Source organism: Micromys minutus, assembly GCF_963924665.1.
Source record: "Micromys minutus genome assembly, contig: SCAFFOLD_112, whole genome shotgun sequence".
NCBI lineage: Eukaryota > Metazoa > Chordata > Mammalia > Rodentia > Muridae > Micromys > Micromys minutus.
In genome coordinates this window covers 566,731-584,599 of record NW_027667875.1, presented here as the reverse complement: position 1 = coordinate 584,599, position 17,869 = coordinate 566,731, and the positions used below count along the sequence as shown (strand labels likewise).

At 39.0% G+C, this 17,869-nt stretch overlaps 1 protein-coding gene across 1 annotated transcript in view; it reads left to right on the top strand.

Moving 5' to 3' along the window:
* LOC308416108 (chromosome-associated kinesin KIF4-like) overlaps positions 1 to 17,869 on the top strand; it is a gene marked incomplete at its 5' end in the record, with an annotated part of 74,914 nt that overhangs the window by 34,006 nt on the left and 23,039 nt on the right. Inside the window, 4 exon segments of the mRNA XM_080942588.1 lie at positions 1,803 to 1,864; positions 11,859 to 11,958; positions 13,810 to 13,866; positions 15,257 to 15,442. Coding sequence (XP_080798714.1) covers positions 1,803 to 1,864; positions 11,859 to 11,958; positions 13,810 to 13,866; positions 15,257 to 15,442 — 405 coding nt within the window.

Below are 17,869 nucleotides of genomic sequence, written 5' to 3'. Positions count from 1 at the left end.
TGACTTCATTATCAGAGGTAGTGCTACAGAACAGGAGGGGATTAGATCTGCTTTTTCTAAAGGAAGGAGGGCTCTGTGCTGCCCTAACAGAAGAATGTTGCTTTTACATAGATCATTCTGGTGTCATAAAAGATTCTATGGCAAAGCTTAGAGAAAGACTAGAAAACAGAAAAAAAGAAAGAGAAACATACCAAGGATGGTATGAAAATTGGTTTAACCGGTCACCCTGGTTCTCTACATTAGTCTCAGCTTTGGTCTTTGGTCGGGCCTTTACTCATTTTAATGCTAATCCTAACCTTTGGGCCATGCATCCTCAATAGATTGGTGACTTTTATAAAAAAAAGGGTGAGTGCAGTACAGTTAATGGTCCTAAGACAACAATACCAGATATTACAAGAAGCTGAGGGATCGCTCTAAGATTAGAACTTTTTACAAAAAGAAAAATGGGGGAATGAAGAGTAAAAGGTTGTCAAAGGACACTGATTCCTTGCCCTAGGGATTTTCTCTGCAGGAAATTGCTCCCAGGAAATCCCACCTAGGAAATCCCACTTTCTTGAGATTTGAGTTCCCAAAATACCACAGAAGGTCCAGATGACCTCTGTGGAATGTTTCAACGCCCTAGGTGTGCCTCGACTGTACTGATAAAAAAATGTATGATTCTTCCCCTTTGAATGCCCGCTTTGAATTTCCTCATTCCCCCTGTCCTCCCCCTCCTTTGTGATTTTTGCCTTTATAAGCCCATTACAAGTTCAGGCCGGGGTCGAACTCCTCTACCCCTGCGTGGTGTATGAGTCTCGACCCCAGCATGCTGGCCTGAGATCTCACTCTGTTTCACTTTCAATAAACTTCCTCGTGCGATTGCAGCAAGTCTGGTCTCGGTGCCTCACTGGGTGCGCGCCTCTCCTGAGATTTGAGTGAGGGTCTCCCTTCGGAGGTCTTTCAGTGCCAGTGTGGCCACTGTGTAGAAAGCAAGGAAAGAGTATTACAGTGTGGAGTTAAAGGAAAGCTGATATCAGATTAAGGATTTGTGAACTGTGTAGAAAATTATTTTAAGGTAACACTGAAAGTTGACATTGCTAAAAGATAGCTTGGCTACTGTATGGAGCAGATTAAAGCTGTACATGAATGTGTGGATCCCATTGCAGAAGGCCCCATAATTCAAGTGGGAGGTACTGGGGACTTGAACTTAGGATGATAGAAGTGGTGATAGGAAAAGGTAATGAACAAATAAGGGTTTGGACATATAGAAATAGATATTCACTGACCTGGAAAGATACCAGATATGAGGATAGTAGGCAATGAAATGAAAAATTAGGCCAATTGTAAGGTTTGAGTTGAAAAAAGATAACAGTTAAGATAGACTTAGAAGGCACAAATTTGTATATGGTAATTGAAAGAGTAGATGAAAGTTGAGAATATAAGGAAATAGTATATAGATGATGAAGATCTTCGGGAGACTTGGCCATTTATGGGATGAGTGAAACAAGATGAACCAAGAGACAGCAATCAGAAACATTGAAGAAAAATTAGAAAGTATATATAGTATTCAAGGTTTCAGAGGCAATGAATAAAATTACCCTATTGCTAATTGTGGTGAATTCATTACAAAGAGATAAGTAGCATTTTGCTGGTTGGGGTTGACAGTCTTTAACTATGTATTCTGGTCTGGCTTAGAGCTCAGGAACTCACTGTGAAGCTAGGGTTGGCCTCGAATTTTTAATCCCCCTTAGATGTATGTACATGCCTGGTGATGAGTAGCTTTTAATTGGCAACTCGCTGATTGTTTTCATTGTTTCTCTCAGGTCCAGCAGCTGCAGGTCTTGTTGCTACAAGCCCATGGAGGCACTTTGCCTGGGAATATAAAGTAAGTCATAGATGAATTTTAAAGATGTATTTTTTATGGGCTATTCTGTCTGGTAGCTGTTTTCCTCTGATAGCCTATGCTTTCTCAGGCCACTTGATGTTCAGGAAGTGATCTTGCTGACCTTGTTGATTTCTTAGGACTTGGGGAGTTATCCTTTTAGTAGCCCAGTGTAATGGAAAGAGTATGGATTCCAGACTCAGAAATGTATTAATTAGAATGTTCCTGTATCAAAGAGCTATCTCTGCCATATACTTATTTGACTGCTTAGTTATATGCATAGATACATGAATATTTCTTTTATTCTTAGGGTAACATCCAACATTATCATTTGGTTTATTTAATTGTCTATATAGAGCTTCTTCAGATTGAGTCTTATTTTCTTTAACAAGTGTGTGAAGATTTTCACAAGATATTACAAATGATTCTCCCTGCACCCAGTCAGAAATTAATCATTTCTCCAAAGAAATGCATTGGAAAATTCATTGGAAAATGCATTGGAAAATGGTGTTTAGAAACCAAGATCTGTGGTTTCTCTAACTCTGCTCACTGTTATTGAGGTGTCATTGCCGCTGGACCTTGTTGGTGGGTAGAAGTTTCGGTATGTGTAATAGCCTACACATTTATTCAGTTACATTTTTTGGATCTGCTTTATATATATATTTAAAAAAACAGTTCTCTACTGATAATTCCTGGTTTTATTCCAATGGGATTTATTGTATTTTTACATCTTAAATTTGATTGTACCCTGAATATGCCTAAGTGATTTTTAAGTGCAGAAAAGATAAATATGTGACTAAATTGACCTCAACTCCTCCTATTTCTTCCAATTCCACTGAGCTATATAGATAGATGTTCCTAGTAAGAGATTTATAGCACATCTTAAGCCCAGCAGGGAATACTGTCTTCAGCCATTCACTGGGATCAATATCTCTCTCATCCACATTACTGGGAGCAGTGATCTAGACTCCTCCCTTCCCACACCAATGAAATGGTATATGCCTCTGAAACTTAACTGTTTCTAGGTTGAATTCACCAAGAGAGCCCAAGTGCTAGATTCTGAATCCACTGCCCCAAATAGGCTGGCTATCCTGATTGCTACCTACACCTCATGAACCTGTGTGTTACACAGAGAGCTCAGGCCCCAAATAAGGAAAATGGGAGCTTAGGTAGCATACCACAGAAAAGGAGATATTTATTATTTCTTCCCCCATCAGTAAGAACTTTTTTATTTATTTGCAATCTGCCTATCTATGTACTCAATTCTGATATATACATAAAGCAGTGCCAGAAACTATATTAGTTAAGGATAAACTAAAGCACTATAACACATGAAAGCAATTTGGGAAGGAGTTCCTTTGCTTTATAATTCTACACTGTAGTTCATCATTGAAGGAAGTCAGTTTATAAACTATTCAACAGGAACCTGGAGAAAGGAGCTGATACAGAGGCCATGAAGGGTGTTGCTTACTGGCTTGCTCGACATGGCATTCTTGCCTGCTTTCTTACAGAACTCAGGACACCCACCAAGGGATTGTAGCACCTACACTGGGCTGGACCCTTCCACATTGATCAGGACAAAAAATGCCCTACAGGCTTGCCCACAGTTCATTGATATTTTATGTATTTACATTTTAAATGTTATCTCCTTTCCTCTCTCACCCCTTCCCCCACCCTATTCCCTTGCTTCTATGAGGATGCTCCCACTCCCACCCACCCACTCCACATCATTGCCCTGGCATTCCCCTAAACTGGGAAAATGAGCCCTCACTGGACCAAGGGCTTCTCTTCCTATTGATGCCAGACAGTGCCATGCTCTGCTACATATGCAACTGGAACCATGGGTCTCTCCATGTGTGCTCATTGGTTGGTAGTTAAGTCTCTAGGAGCACTGGGGAAGGAGCTAAAAACATCCAGTGGAAAAAAGACAGCCTATTCAACAAATAGTGCTGGTCCAACTAACTGGCAGTCAGCGTGCAGAAGAATGCAAATTGACTCATTCTTTTTTTTTTTTTTTTTTTTTTGGCTTCAAAACAAGATTTATTTTTTTTTAAAATGAAAATACATGGAAAATACATTGGTCTCTTATCTGTTACAAATAAGACTCAAATTATTAATCATAACAAGAAGTGTTTCTTGAGATATTTTCATCTACACAAAAGACTAACAGCTTATTATTTTTTTTTAAGATTTTAAACATTTGTTGCTTAAAATTATACATTTTTGTCAGTACTGTTTTTTCAGACATTAAAATAAATTTTACATAAAACCATGTGAATATGTTTTTTAGTCAGTACTTGATTTTTTTCAAGGGCTTGACAGTATGCATTGAAAACCTACTAGTTGCAATAAGCGTAAAGTACATGCAAAACAAAACGCAACATGGAAATAGTCAAAGTCTTCTTGTTTTGTGAATATATGTATAGTTTTTGTTTTCTTTATTTCTTGGACTTCATACAGTCTGTGAGTTGTTTCTGGGGGAGTGCAAGCCTCTGGGGTTAGCATCCCACAATCAGTGACTGCATATTATGTCTGTTCTTTTGTGACTGGGTTATCTCACTCAGGATGATCTTCTCTAGATGCAGCCATTTTCTTAAGAATTTGGTTAAGTCATTGTTTCTGGTGGCTGAGTAGTATTCCATTGTGTATATGTACCACAATTTTTGTATCCATTCGTCTTCTGAAGGACATCTGGGTTCCTTCCAGCTTCTGGCTATTATAAATAGAGCCGCTATGAACATTGTAATGCATATATCTTTGTTGTGTATTAAAGTGTCTCTGGGGTATATGCCCAGAAGTGGAATAGCTGGGTCTTCAGGTAGTACTATATCCAATTTTCTGAGGTATCGCCAGACAGATTTCCAGAGTGGTTGCATTAGCTTGCAACCCCACCAACAGTGAAGAAGTGTTCCTATTTCTCCGCAGCCTCGCCAGCATCTGCTGTCATCTGAGTTTTGGATCTTGGCCAATCTGACTGGTGTGAGGTGGAATCTTAGGGTTGTTTTGATTTGCATTTCCCTGATGGCTAAGGATGTCGAGCACTTCCTCAGATGTTTTTCGGCCATTCGGTGTTCCTCAACTGAAAATGATTTGTTTAGCTCTGTACCCCATTTTTTAATAGGGTTATTTGATTCTCTGGTGTCTAGCTTTTTGAGTTCCTTGTACACCTTGGATATTAGGCCTCTATCTGATGTGGTGTTGGTAAAGATCTTTTCCCATTCTGTTGGTTGCCGTTTTGTTTTCTTGACGATGTCTTTAGCCTTACAGAAACTTTGCAATCTCATTAAGTCCCATTTGTTAATCTTTGACCTTAGAGCTTGAGCCATTGGTGTTTTGTTCAGGAAATTTTCTCCTGTGCCTATGTGTTCTAAGGTCTACCCTACTTTCTCATCTAATAGTTCCAGTGTATCTGGTTTAATGTGGAGATCTTTAATCCACTTAAACTTGAGCTTTGTACAAGGAGATAAGAACGGGTCTATTTTCATTCTTTTGCATGTTGAGTGCCAGTTGGACCAGCACCATTTGTTGAATAGGCTGTCCTTTTTCCATTGAATGTTTACTGCTCCTTTGTCAAAAATCAGGTGACCATATACATGAGGGCTCATTTCTGGATCTTCTATTTTATTCCATTGATCCACTTGCCTATTTCTGTACCAGTACCATGCAGTTTTCAGCACAATTGCCTTGTAATATAGCTTGAGGTCAGGGATAGTGATTCCCGCAGATGTTTTTTTGTTGTTGAGGATGGATTTCGCTATTCTAGGTCTTTTGTTATTCCATATGAAATTGCACATTGATCTTTCCAATTCCATGAAGAACTGGGTTGGAATTTTGATGGGGATTGCATTGAATCTGTAGATTGCTTTTGGTAGGATGGTCATTTTTAAGATGTTGATCTTTCCAATCCATGAGCATGGGAGATCTTTCCATTTTCTGAGATCCTCCTCAATTTCTTTCTTTAGAGGTTTGAAGTTCTTGTCATACAGGTCCTTTACTTCCTTAGTTAGAGTCACACCAAGGTATTTCATAGTTTTTGTAACTACTGTGAAGGGTACCTTTTCCCTAATTTCTTTCTCCACATGTTTGTCCTTTGAGTATAGGAAGGCTACTGATTTGTTTGAGTTAATTTTGTATCCGGCCACTTTGCTGAACTTGTTTATCAGCTGTAGGAGTTTTCTGGTGGAATTTTTGGGGTCACTCAAGTACACTATCTTGTCATCGGCAAAGAGTGATGTTTTTATCTCTTCCTTTCCGATTTGTATCCCCTTGATCTCCTTTTGCTGTCTAATTGCTCCAGCCAGGACTTCCAGTACTATGTTGAATAGGTAGGGAGAGAGTGGGCAGCCTTGTCGAGTCCCTGATTTTAGTGGGATTGCTTCAAGTTTCTCGCCATTAAGTTTGATGTTGGCTGTTGGTTTGCTGTATATTGCTTTTATTATATTTAAATATGGGCCTTGGATTCCTGTTCTTTCCAGGACTTTTAACATGAAGGGGTGTTGGATTTTGTCGAATGCTTTCTCAGCATCTAGTGAGATGACCATGTGATTTTGGTCTTTAAGTTTGTTTATATGGTGGATTACATTGATGGATTTCCTTATGTTAAACCATCCCTGCATCCCAGGGATGAAGACTACTTGGTCATGATGAATGATGGTTTTGATGTGTTCTTGGATTCGGTTTGCAAGGATTTTGTTGAGTATTTTTGCATCAATGTTCATAAGTGAGATTGGTCTGAAGTTCTCTTTCCTTGTAGGGTCTTTGTGTGGCTTAGGTACGAGGGTTATTGTAGCCTCAAAAAATGAGTTGGGTAATATTCCATCTGATTCTATCTTTTGGAATAGCTTGGCGAATATTGGTGTTATATCCCCAATAAATGTCTGATAAAATTCTGCACTGAACCCGTCTGGACCTGGGCTTTTTTTGGTTGGGAGGCTTTTGATGACTTCTTCTATTTCTTTAGGTGTTATAGGGTTATTTAGATGGTTTACTTGGTCCTGGTTCAACTTTGGGACCTTGTATCTGTCTAGGAATTCATCCATTTCCTCCAGATTTTCCAATTTTGTGGAGTATAAGTTTTTGTAGTATGATCTGATGATTTCTTGAATTTCCTTAGTTTCAGTTGTTATGTCACCACTTTCCTTTCTGATTTTGTTAATTTGGATACTCTCTCTTTGCCCTTTAGTTAGTCTGGCTAGGGGTTTATCAATCTTGTTGATTTTCTCAAAGAACCAACTCTTTGTTTTGTTGATTTTTTCAATGGTTTTTTTTGTTTCTATTTGGTCTATTTCTGCCCTAATTTTGATTATTTCTTGCCATCTACTCTTTTTGGGTATATCTGCTTCCTTTTGTTCTAGTGCTTTTAGCTGTGCTGTCAGGTTGCTGATGTGAGCTCTCTCCAGTTTCTTCTTGGAAGCACTTAGGGCAATGAGTTTTCCTCTCAATACTGCTTTCATTGCATCCCATAGGTTTGGGTATGTTGTGTTTTAGTTTTCGTTGAATTCTAGAAAATCCTTAATTTCTTTCTTTATTTCTTCTTTGACCCTGCTATCCTTTAACAGAGTGTTGTTTAGTTTCCATGTGTAGGTGGGCATTTTGTTGTCTTTGTTGTTGTTAAAGACCAGCCGTAGACCATGGTGATCTGAGAGGATGCATGGGAGTATTTCAATCTTCTTATATCGATGAAGGCTCGTTCTGTGTCCAATTATGTGGTCAATTTTTGAGAAGGTGCCATGGGGTGGTGAGAAGAAGGTGTATTCTTATACTTTAGGATAGTATGTTCTGTATATATCTATTAATTCTAGTTGGTTCAAAGTCTCTGCTAGTTTTGCAGTGTCCTTGTTCAGTTTCTGTTTCCCTGATCTGTCCATTGGTGAGAGTGGGGTGTTAAAGTCTCCCACTATTATTGTGTGGGGTGAAATGTATTTTTTGAGCTTTAGTAGAGTTTCTTTTATGAATGTGGGTGATTTTTTATTTGGAGCATATATGTTAAGGGTTGAGAGTTCCTCCTGACAGATTTCCCCGGTAATTAGTAAAAAGTGTCCTTCTTTATCTTTTTTGATAACTTTTGGTTGGAAATTTACTTTATTCGATATTACAATAGCCACTCCAGCTTGCTTCTTGGAGCTGTTTGCTTGGAAGTTTTTTTTCCCACCCTTTTACTCTGAGATAGTTTCTGTCTCTGTCTCTGAGATGAGTTTCCTGTATGCAGCAAAAGGCTGGATTTTGTTTATGTATCCAGTCTGATAGTCTATGTCTCTTTATTGGGGAGTTGAGACCATTTATGTTAATAGATATCAAGGAATAATTGTTTCTGTTTCCTGCCATTTTTGCTTTTTTGGGTTGAGTTGTGTCTGTGTTTTTTTCTTTAGTTTTCTTGTTTAGGAGTTTTCTTGTTTTTACTAGGCTGTATTTTCCCTCCTTGTATTGGGTTTTCCACCTATAATTCGTTGTAGTGCTGGGTTTGTGGTCAGATATTGTGTGAATTTTGATTTGTCTTGAAATATCTTTGTCTCTCCATCGATGGTGATTGATAGTTTTGCTGGGTATAGCAGCTTGGGCTGGCACTTGTGCTCTCTTAAGGAGTGCATGATGTCTGTCCAGGCTCTTCTAGCTTTCATAGTCTCTGTTGAGAAATCGGGTGTGAGTCTGATTGGTCTGCCTTTATATGTTACCTGACCTTTTTCCCTTACTGCTTTTAGTATTCTTTCTTTACTTTGGGCACTTGATGTTTTTACTATTATGTGTCGGGAGGTATTTCTTTTCTGGTCCAACCTATTTGGAGTTCTGAAGGCTTCTTTTATGCTCGTGGTCATCTCATTCTTGAGGGTAGGGAAGTTTTCTTCTATGATTTTGTTGAAGATATTTACTGTGCCTCTTAGTTGATACTCTTCTCCCTCTTCTATTCCTATTATCCTTAGGTTCGGTCTTCTCATTGTGTCTTGTATTTCCTGGACATTTTGGGTTAGGAGCTTTTTGTTTTTTGCATCTTCTCTGGCTGTTTTGTCTATGTTTGCAATGTTGTCTTCTGCCCCCGAGATTTTCTCCTCGATCTCTTGTAATCTGTTGGAAATGCTTGCTTCTGTGACTCCTGATTTCTTTTTTTGGTGTTCTGACTCTAGGGTTATCTCTTTTAGCGCTTTCTTTATTGTGTCAATTTCTGTTTTAATTTCCCTCTTCCATTCCTTTATTTCTTTGGTTCTGTTTTCGTCTCGTTCTTTGAGTTCTTTGAGTGTTTTTCTTGTTTCTTCTTTAAAAGCTTCTGAATCTTTTTGCTTTTCCTCCCTTTCTTGTTTAAGTAACTCTATCAGCGTCTTGAGGCATGTTTTCAGGTCTGTGTCTTCTTTCTCTGGAGTGTTTGGAATTCCTATGTTTGCTACTATCGGAGAGCTGGGTTCTGGTGTTGCTAGATTGTCTTGGTTTCCTTGGGATATACTCTTTCTCTTTCCTCTTGCCATTTTGTTGTCAGTGATATGTTCTTGCCTTTCCCTTGTATCTGGTCTGTGTCCCTGGTACACTTTCCGTGTGCACTCCTCAGAGATCTCTCTACTCCCCAGCAGCCCAGGTTCCGGGTGGCAGCTGGGACAGGCTCTGCTCTGCGTCCTGAAGTCACCCCCGGGTGGGAACAGACGTTCCTAAGATCTGTTCCTGGTCACAGATGCTCAGCCTCTCCGAGCCACCTTTCCGGCTGGCTGTTGGGCCAGGCCCTGCTCTGTGTCCTGAAGTCGTCTCCGGGTGGGAACAGAAGTTCCTAAGATCTGTTCCCGGTCACTGGATCGGGGAGGACAGGGCAGGTCAGGGCAGGGGGTGCCCTTTCCGTGTGCACTCCGCAGAGATCCCTCTGCTCCCCCGCAGCCTAGGTCTCCCACTCACCAGTTGCTCAGCCTGTACGAGCCGCCTTTCCGGCTGGTGTTTGGGCCAGGCTCTGCTCTGCGTCCTGAAGTCCTCTCCGGGTGGGAACAGAAGTTCCTACGATCTGTTCCCAGTCACAGTTGCTTAGCCTGTACGAGCCGCCTTTCCGGCTGGTGGTTGGGCCAGGCTCTGCTCTTCATTTCTTGAAGCTAATACGCATTTCTAATTTTGTAAATTTTTGCTGAAATAGCTAAACTGAACTGTTTGAAGAAGAGATCATTAAATATCGGACATGTTCTGACCATTAAGTTTATTATATTAAAACATTTATAGGATATATATATATATATATATATATATATATATATATATATATATATGTAATTATACATAAATATTTATGTTTTCTAGCAAACTGGTGATGCAGATCTGTAATCTTGTATTCCCAGAAATTAATAATATTAAGTCATGGTTCATCATTCTCTTCTCTCTTTCCTCTCCTCTCCTCTCCTCTCCTCTCCCTCCCTCCCTCCCTCTCTCCTCCTCTCTCTTCAGGAACATCACAACTTTAAGAGTGGTCTAGACTATTTAGCAATATTCCTTCAAAAAAACAAATACTCTTATTATGGATGTAGTTTATGGATAGAGGTCCAGTTTTATTTATGTTCTATAATTTATTTTTTATGTTCTTTGGTGTCTTACATGCATGTGTGTCTTGTGAGGGTGTCAGAAGCCCTGGAACTATGTATATACATATATGCATGTAATATCATCAGTGAAAAAAGAGACCATGAATTTAAAAGAGAGAAAGGGAGGTTGTATGGGAGTGTTGGGAGGAAGAAAATGGAACAGAGAAATGGTATAATTTTAGAGTAATTTCAAAATAAAAAGAATGTACTGAGTTAATCCCAAAATTTGTGAGGCAAAGACAGAGCCTAGTCTACATATCTAGCTCCAAGTCACCCAAGGCTACATAGTGAGACTTTATCTGATTTTTTTTTTTTAATTCGGGAGCTAGAGAAGTAGGCCAGCATTTAAAAGTACCCATTGGTTTTGCAAAGGATTGGTTCCCAGTTCTAGAGAATTTGATGACTTTTTCTGGCTTCTGCTGGCACCAGGCATGCATGTACAGGCAAACCCATAAAATAAAAGTAAATAAAAATTTAAAATTAGTTCACTCAAACGTTATGGTGTAAGATCACTTGTATAAATGGTGATAGCGTTTGGAAAAAGCAGGACTGAAGAAAAGGGACACTGGGACCCTTTCAGCATCTATCTAGCCTTTTTGTTACATTTGCAAATAAACGATTCTTGAGGCCAAAAGATGTGCTTCCAAAAGCAGGGAACCACTGAAGTTCTTTTAGAAACTTTTAGAAAATGGCAAGATTTTATATACTTGTTGGAGAATGACCAGCACAAAGAAAATTGCTCTCACTTCTAATTCTGCTTAAATTGATCTGAAATATCATATATAAGAAAACCTTGTGAGTTGCCCCAAAATTATGATGATATAAGGTGTAGAAGAAGCCTACTAGAGCTAAAATTTACAACCACTGAAATTAAGGCCTCAAGGGTGTAGTGTTCGTGGCCACGGTGACTTTAGAGGATTTTATTCTTCTCATTTCTGAGCTCTGAGATCACGAAGGCTGAAGGAATGATTGTAATACAATAAACCATCCTCACTGAGGTCTGGCAATATCACTTGTGCCCGGTGTGCCTGTAGGCAGATCTGTTAGTGGTGACCAGCTCAGAGGAACTCTAGAATTGCTGTCTGCCACTAAAATGCACTTGGCACACACAGTTGGAGAGTGCTGAAGATTATTACAAGCTGATAAAGTTATTGGCTTCCATCCATCATCATAATTAAGCAGAGTAAACCCTTTTAACCAAGGCTCCTGCTAGACTCTTGAATCAGTTTTCCTTCTCTATTGTCTGAAGACCCTCCCAGTTGCTTAACTTTTTAAAATACACAATGTATCTCCCTGGCTTTTATTAACACTTACAACAGTAAAAGCAAAGTGTTTCAAATATAAGTACATGTGCCCTTCATTCTGAATTAAAACTATTTTTATTTTAAGTGACAGGTGAACACCCCAATTTCAGTTATGAAAGCAACCATTGTTCCTGGACTTTCCTCCTGGGGCTTTAGGTACCAAGCTGTACCCTTAAAATACAATCGAAATAAGCTTTTTTGGCTGCAGTATCCTGTGAGGAAATCCAGGCAGTCATTTGAGTTCCTGCAGAATCAAGTACTATTTTTGTCTGATAGATACCCTCCTTCAAAGCAGAGTTCATAAAAGTATTTAGCAAGCCCTTTCCAAGCACATGCTTCATCAGGAAGGCTCTGCTGTTTAGTGTAAACAAACTACCCTGCTTTTCATCCCATGACCTTGAGTAAATAGTATCTTTTACTTTAATGAGGTTGTAAGCTGCAGTCTTAGATTGGTCAAAGAAGAGAAAAGGATAGTTAGACTGAAATAAATTCCATCGCTACATATTTATACACTTGGAGTTGTGAAACCAGAATCATTCTATGATTATACAAAACACGTCACCATAGCCAGGAGCTGAAATGTTGGCATTGTAAAATTTCACTGGGCCAAAAGTCATATAGTTTGATCTTGACCCTCTTTAAGGTGCCAGGAAAAGACTTTAGGTTGGATGTTTTGTTGACTGCTATAATCCTGGATCTTGGGACATGGGGAAAGAGGACAATGAGTTTGAGAGTGGTTACATGAGTCCCAGGCCTGCCTGAGCTACATTGCAAGTGGCTATATCAAAATGGGGGTATGGAGTCAAATAAGACAGTGTTATAATCCTTTATAATCTATGATAGTTATATAAATAAATATACTGAAATTTGAACATGGGAGAGAAGAAAGGGCCATCATTAAGCAATCCTAGATTGGTGCTCCATTTTAAAGGACTTAGTGTGCCCTACACCTGGAGGCTTGCCAAAGCTGAACATAAGGATGAGAATGTGGAAACACTGGCGCTTCCTTTGAGTTCTCTTTGATCCTCACTGGCTAGAGATTTCTGAGCAGGCCAAGGGAAATGCTTTACAAATAGCTCTTATTAAAGAACCATCTCCTAACCTTTAAGATAACCAAGACTGCAACAACTATGTGTTCTTTCACACAACTGATACAGACTCTGCATGTTTTAACTCTAAATTCCTTCATTGCTAAGAAGCCAACAATTCTTTCACCTCTAAACTGCTTTACCACATGACTTCCCAAGAATAAAACTTTGTTTCTAAGGTTTCAGAATCAATGGTGTAGAAGCAGGGATGTATATGCTACAGTGCCAAGTAACACGTAAACTTCAGTGATGAGAACAGCCTGCTCAGAGGATCATCTGGAAACAAATTTCTCTTAATAAGTAGTTTTCGGTTACATTTCTAGGTGTTTGTTCCAGTGCCCAAAAGGATTAGCCGTTCTCTAGGAGGGGACTTAACCTGCTGAGGTGCTTATTGTTTCTCTCCTACTAACTACCTACAGCACCTTCATATGTGAGGAGCAGAGCTCATAGGACATTTGTGTGACTTGATGAATACACGTTTGTCCCCAGCATACTGATTAGGACATCATCGATTTCCTTATGGAATAAGAGCTTTCTATCTTGACTGGCTATAAAACTCAATGCTACAAATTAATTCCACCCACTTTCCTGATGCATTGCCATTCTTTTCTGTTTGGTTTTTGATGGTTTGTCTACGCAGGCGTGCCTGGGCTTCTACCTCCATGGACAGGGAGTGATAAAACGAAGCATAAAACGAAAGCGCGGCCATCTATAAAATGGATTCAGTTTTGACCTATTAGAATGGTTAGATGTTTCACTCTGCCTTGGTGATCTTTGACTTCTTACCACGGAGACCTTACTTTGTTTTCTCAGAGACTACATAATCACCCTTTTGAAAAAAGAAAGACCCCCGAGAGCTTGGAAATGGGAACACGTAGCTGTTAGGGTATCTGTGACTACAAAACCAGTCCAGTACCTTAAATGACTTCTGTGTATACTTCTAAAATATCAACTTTTAGAATCAGATAACCAGTATAAAAACATTTTGTAATTTCACTTTTGTATTTTTTTTGCTACAGGACGAAGCTGTTGCTTGCATGAGTGCCACCATTGATAGTGCAGGGGAAGCTGACACTGTAAGTAATTGACACCTTTTGTGTGAACCCTGGAGCTCTCACTGCCGCTTCTAAACCTTCCTAGAATTGATCAATCATTCAACTATGGAGAGGATCTGTGGTTATTACCATTAGTCATAGAATCCTCTAGAAATTCTGAAATCTTTAAGATCTCAGTTTCATAATACTTCATACAAGGATGAGCCCTGTTTCTGATTATAACTGGTAATGAGCAGTGCCTCTCAGGGGCATCATGTTTTATTTTTCAGTCTGACTTACTTCTTTTCTATGAGGTGCTAGTTCTGCATCAATTACCCAAGAAGTTAAAACAAGGAAAGGAACCAATTAGGTAATTATGACAAAGTCAAAAAGCATTGCAGGAGAATGTTTTCTGAATATATTTTACTACGGATGCAGTGATCATGGGCTGAAAAAAAAAGGAGGAAAATGTTTTGAGTGTTCTAAGATCACAAGGATAGCTAAGGTGCATCTGCTGTTGACCTTGACTGAAGGTTGCACAGTAAGGTTAAAAAAAAGAAAAGAAAGTTTAGTCAGTGGCTTCTTGAGGCAACCTTTAACCCTGAAACAAATGCACGTTAGTAGTTCCTTATTCTGAATGAAGCAAGATAGGAGAAAAACTAGGTGATAAAAGTCAGCCATGTCAGAATAAGTGACTCTTCCATTTCCAACGTAACATTTCCAGTGTACTATCCTCTTTAGGGGCCCCTTGAGATGAAATGAAAGTAAGGATTGTTTGTCAGATTAGTATAACAAAGAACAAGAAAACTTGTACATGTTACAGAGTATTTTAAGAGCAAGGGAATACGCTCCATAATTAATTTCAGCTGTTTGAACCAATAGCATATAAGAAGCCACAATAGTGAAAGAGCACAGGTATTGCTGATGGAAAACTGATGTAGAGAGTAAAGTACCTAAGGAACTCCAGCTTCTTGCTTCTCTTAAATTTGTATATGGGGTGCACAGCTTTATTAGAAGGATTTATAGGCTGTGGTCCAGCTAATCCAATAACAGCTGCCTATGTACGCTAAGGTTCAAAAATCCAGTAATTGTTCAGTCTACAAGGCTGGATGTCTCGGCTGGTCTTCAGTACATGCCAGAATCGTGAAGAAGTAGGCTCTAATGCCAGTGGAGGAATGGACTGTGTAGTGTGGTTGAGAACAAGCAGGCAGAGAGCAAGCTTCCTTCTTCCATGTCCTTTATCTAGGCTTCCAGCAGAGGTTGTGACCCATATCAGAGGTGGGTATTCTCACTTCAAATGATACAGTTAAGTGAAAAAAAAAAATCCTTCATAGACTGTGCTTTGTGATTTTTCAGTTTTAGTTAATTCCAGATGTAATCAAATTGACAACCAAGAGTAACTATCACAAAACTATTATCTATCTTTTCTCAGCAGGTGCAAAGCAGTCCAGATACCAGCAGGTCTTCTGATGATTTCAGCACCCAACATGCTCTACGTCAAGCTCAAATGTCCAAGGAGCTGATTGAATTGAGTAAAGAACTTGCATTGAAAGAGGCCCTGGCTAAGAAGATGACTCAGAATGACAACCAGCTACAGCCCATTCAATTCCAGTACCAAGTAAAGTGTTTTCTTTTTTCTAGTGCAGCAGTTGGTCATGTGTACCATATTAAATGGGGGAAAGCAAACTGGCGAGACAATTTTGGTAATGAAAAGATAAGTGTTTCCCCATTGTCTGTTTCCAGTGTTGCTGATAAGAAGTATCTGGTGATCTAGAGTTTTTCCCTCTGGCAACTCAGTATTTTTTTTTTTCTGGCCCCAGGTAGCATATGCTCTCACAATGCTAGGCTTATTGTTTCCTTGGGTACTGTCACTTCACTCTATTTTCTTTCTTCAGCTGCCCTTACTCAGATAATTCACTCTGCTTTTCTTGCTGCCTCCTTCCTGTTCTCTAAACCCTTGTCCACTCTCTAGATTTCCTTCCACTTCTGGTGACTATTTTTATTTGCTTACTAACTCCCAAGATCCTTTTGATGTTCCTAATTGTTCTTGCTATAGAAATCTTTTTGTGGATGTAGTGTCCATATCTAAGATTAGGAATTAAAACCTATCAAAACTTTATTCTTCTTCTTTGCTTCTTTTTTCCACATTTCCTTTCTTTTGTATGTTTTATTCTCTTTTACTTAAGAACCTTTCTTCAAATTTCTGGTGATCTTTGGCCATCAGTACAAATGTAAGAGAGAGACAAGCCAATAGGAAGTTTTCCATGCATACACTTCTCCTGGGTTCCTTAGTTACCCTACAGAACTCTTTTCTTCTCAGCCTGGAGCTATGTGGGCACAGTGCTGGGAATGTTGTGGTCTCTGTGCTCATTTATTTCACACAGGTCAGCAACATGACTCCTCATGTCTTCAGTAGCTAGATCCGGGCTGGCCATGCAGCCTGAAAGTTTCATCACTGCAGAAAGGAAGTTTTTACTCTTCTCTGTCTTTCCATGATACAAACTAGTGTGTTGCTCATTGGCATTCATCCTGTAGAAATCATATTTTAACATTTTTCCATTCCAGAAGGCAGTTACTGTTTTCTCTTCCCAGAGTCTGTTGATATGTCTTCAATATTGACTGCCTACTCTTCATGCTTGCTCATTTACACAACTTTTTGCATCATTCTAGGCAGGATTACAGGAGAAAGGTTAAATATGTAGGTCAGTTGTCTATCTGTGATTTAAGGCATACAATGCAGCCTTTCTCAGGTCAAATGTGGTTCTGACTTTTCCAGGATCAATAAAAGATTACTAAGTTTCTCTCTTTTTTGTTTTTATTAGTTTGGCTTTTTAAATTTCTTTGTTTGTTTGCTTTACTTACTCCCTTTACATCCCACTCCTTACCCCCTCCTAGTCCCCCTCCCCTTCTCCTCTGAGTGTGTGGGACCCTCTGACTATCCTCCCACCCTGGCACTTCAAGTCTCTGAGGCTAAGTCCATCCTCTCCCACTGCGTTGTCTACCTTGTCTAGTCCTTCTTCTTATACTACCCAGAAATGGGAAGCTCGTTCCACCAGAGTATTTCCTACTCTATAAGGAAGCATATATAAATAATGTGGTGTATCTCTTAATTCAGTAATAATATCTAGTCTTTTCCCCCTAAAAACCAAGAAAATTAACTCTTAATAAAAAGTAATACCTTTGAATCACATGGAAATCACCACTTCTCTTTTTAAGAAATATGCATGTGTGAATTGCTACATGTTTGCAGAGGTCAGAAGGCCACGTTGTGGAGCTGGGTTTTTCTTTCTATCTTCACATGGCTTTTATAGCAAGTACTGTTATCTAGTGAGCCATCTCATAACTACGAAGTATTTTCCTACCATGTATTATACACACACACACGCACTCATATATATAAAATGTTAAATATGTAAAATATACATATGTAAATAGGGAAATGTCTGGAAGATAAAAAGCTATGATTTCCTTCTGAAAAGAGGAGGGTAGATGTTGGCAGGGCTGAAGTAGTCAATGTGTCTTACTTTTTATATGGGTTACCTGAATTATTTTTTATAGGAGATCATAATTAAATATAAATGCATTTGCATGTACTTTTTTATTTTCTTTTATTACCAACCAGTTTAAATATGCAGGGTAACTATGAAGCAATGATAATGACTTCCATTGCTTATACTGGAGTGGCTAGGCCTAATGCTTAGAAAAGAGCTCTAGCAAATTTAGAAATCTTAATATAGCCTCCAACCTGTTTTTGCTGCTTTCTGCCGGTCCTGTATTAATCCTGAGCCTTCATGTAATTTTGGTTCTCAACCACTGACTTAGTCAATTTTCTTTGGTTCTGGTTGTGAGGACAAGATAAAATCTGACCAAAGGGATTTTTACAGCCTAGAAAACATCTAAATTTCAGTTTCTGAAAGTTACTACATAAATGCATGTAGAACTGCAGTTGCTATTGAATTGATGTTTGAAAGTTCCAATATAAGAATACTGAAGGCTGAAGATATAGCCCCATTGGTAGCATGTTTACTTAGCATGAATAAAACCC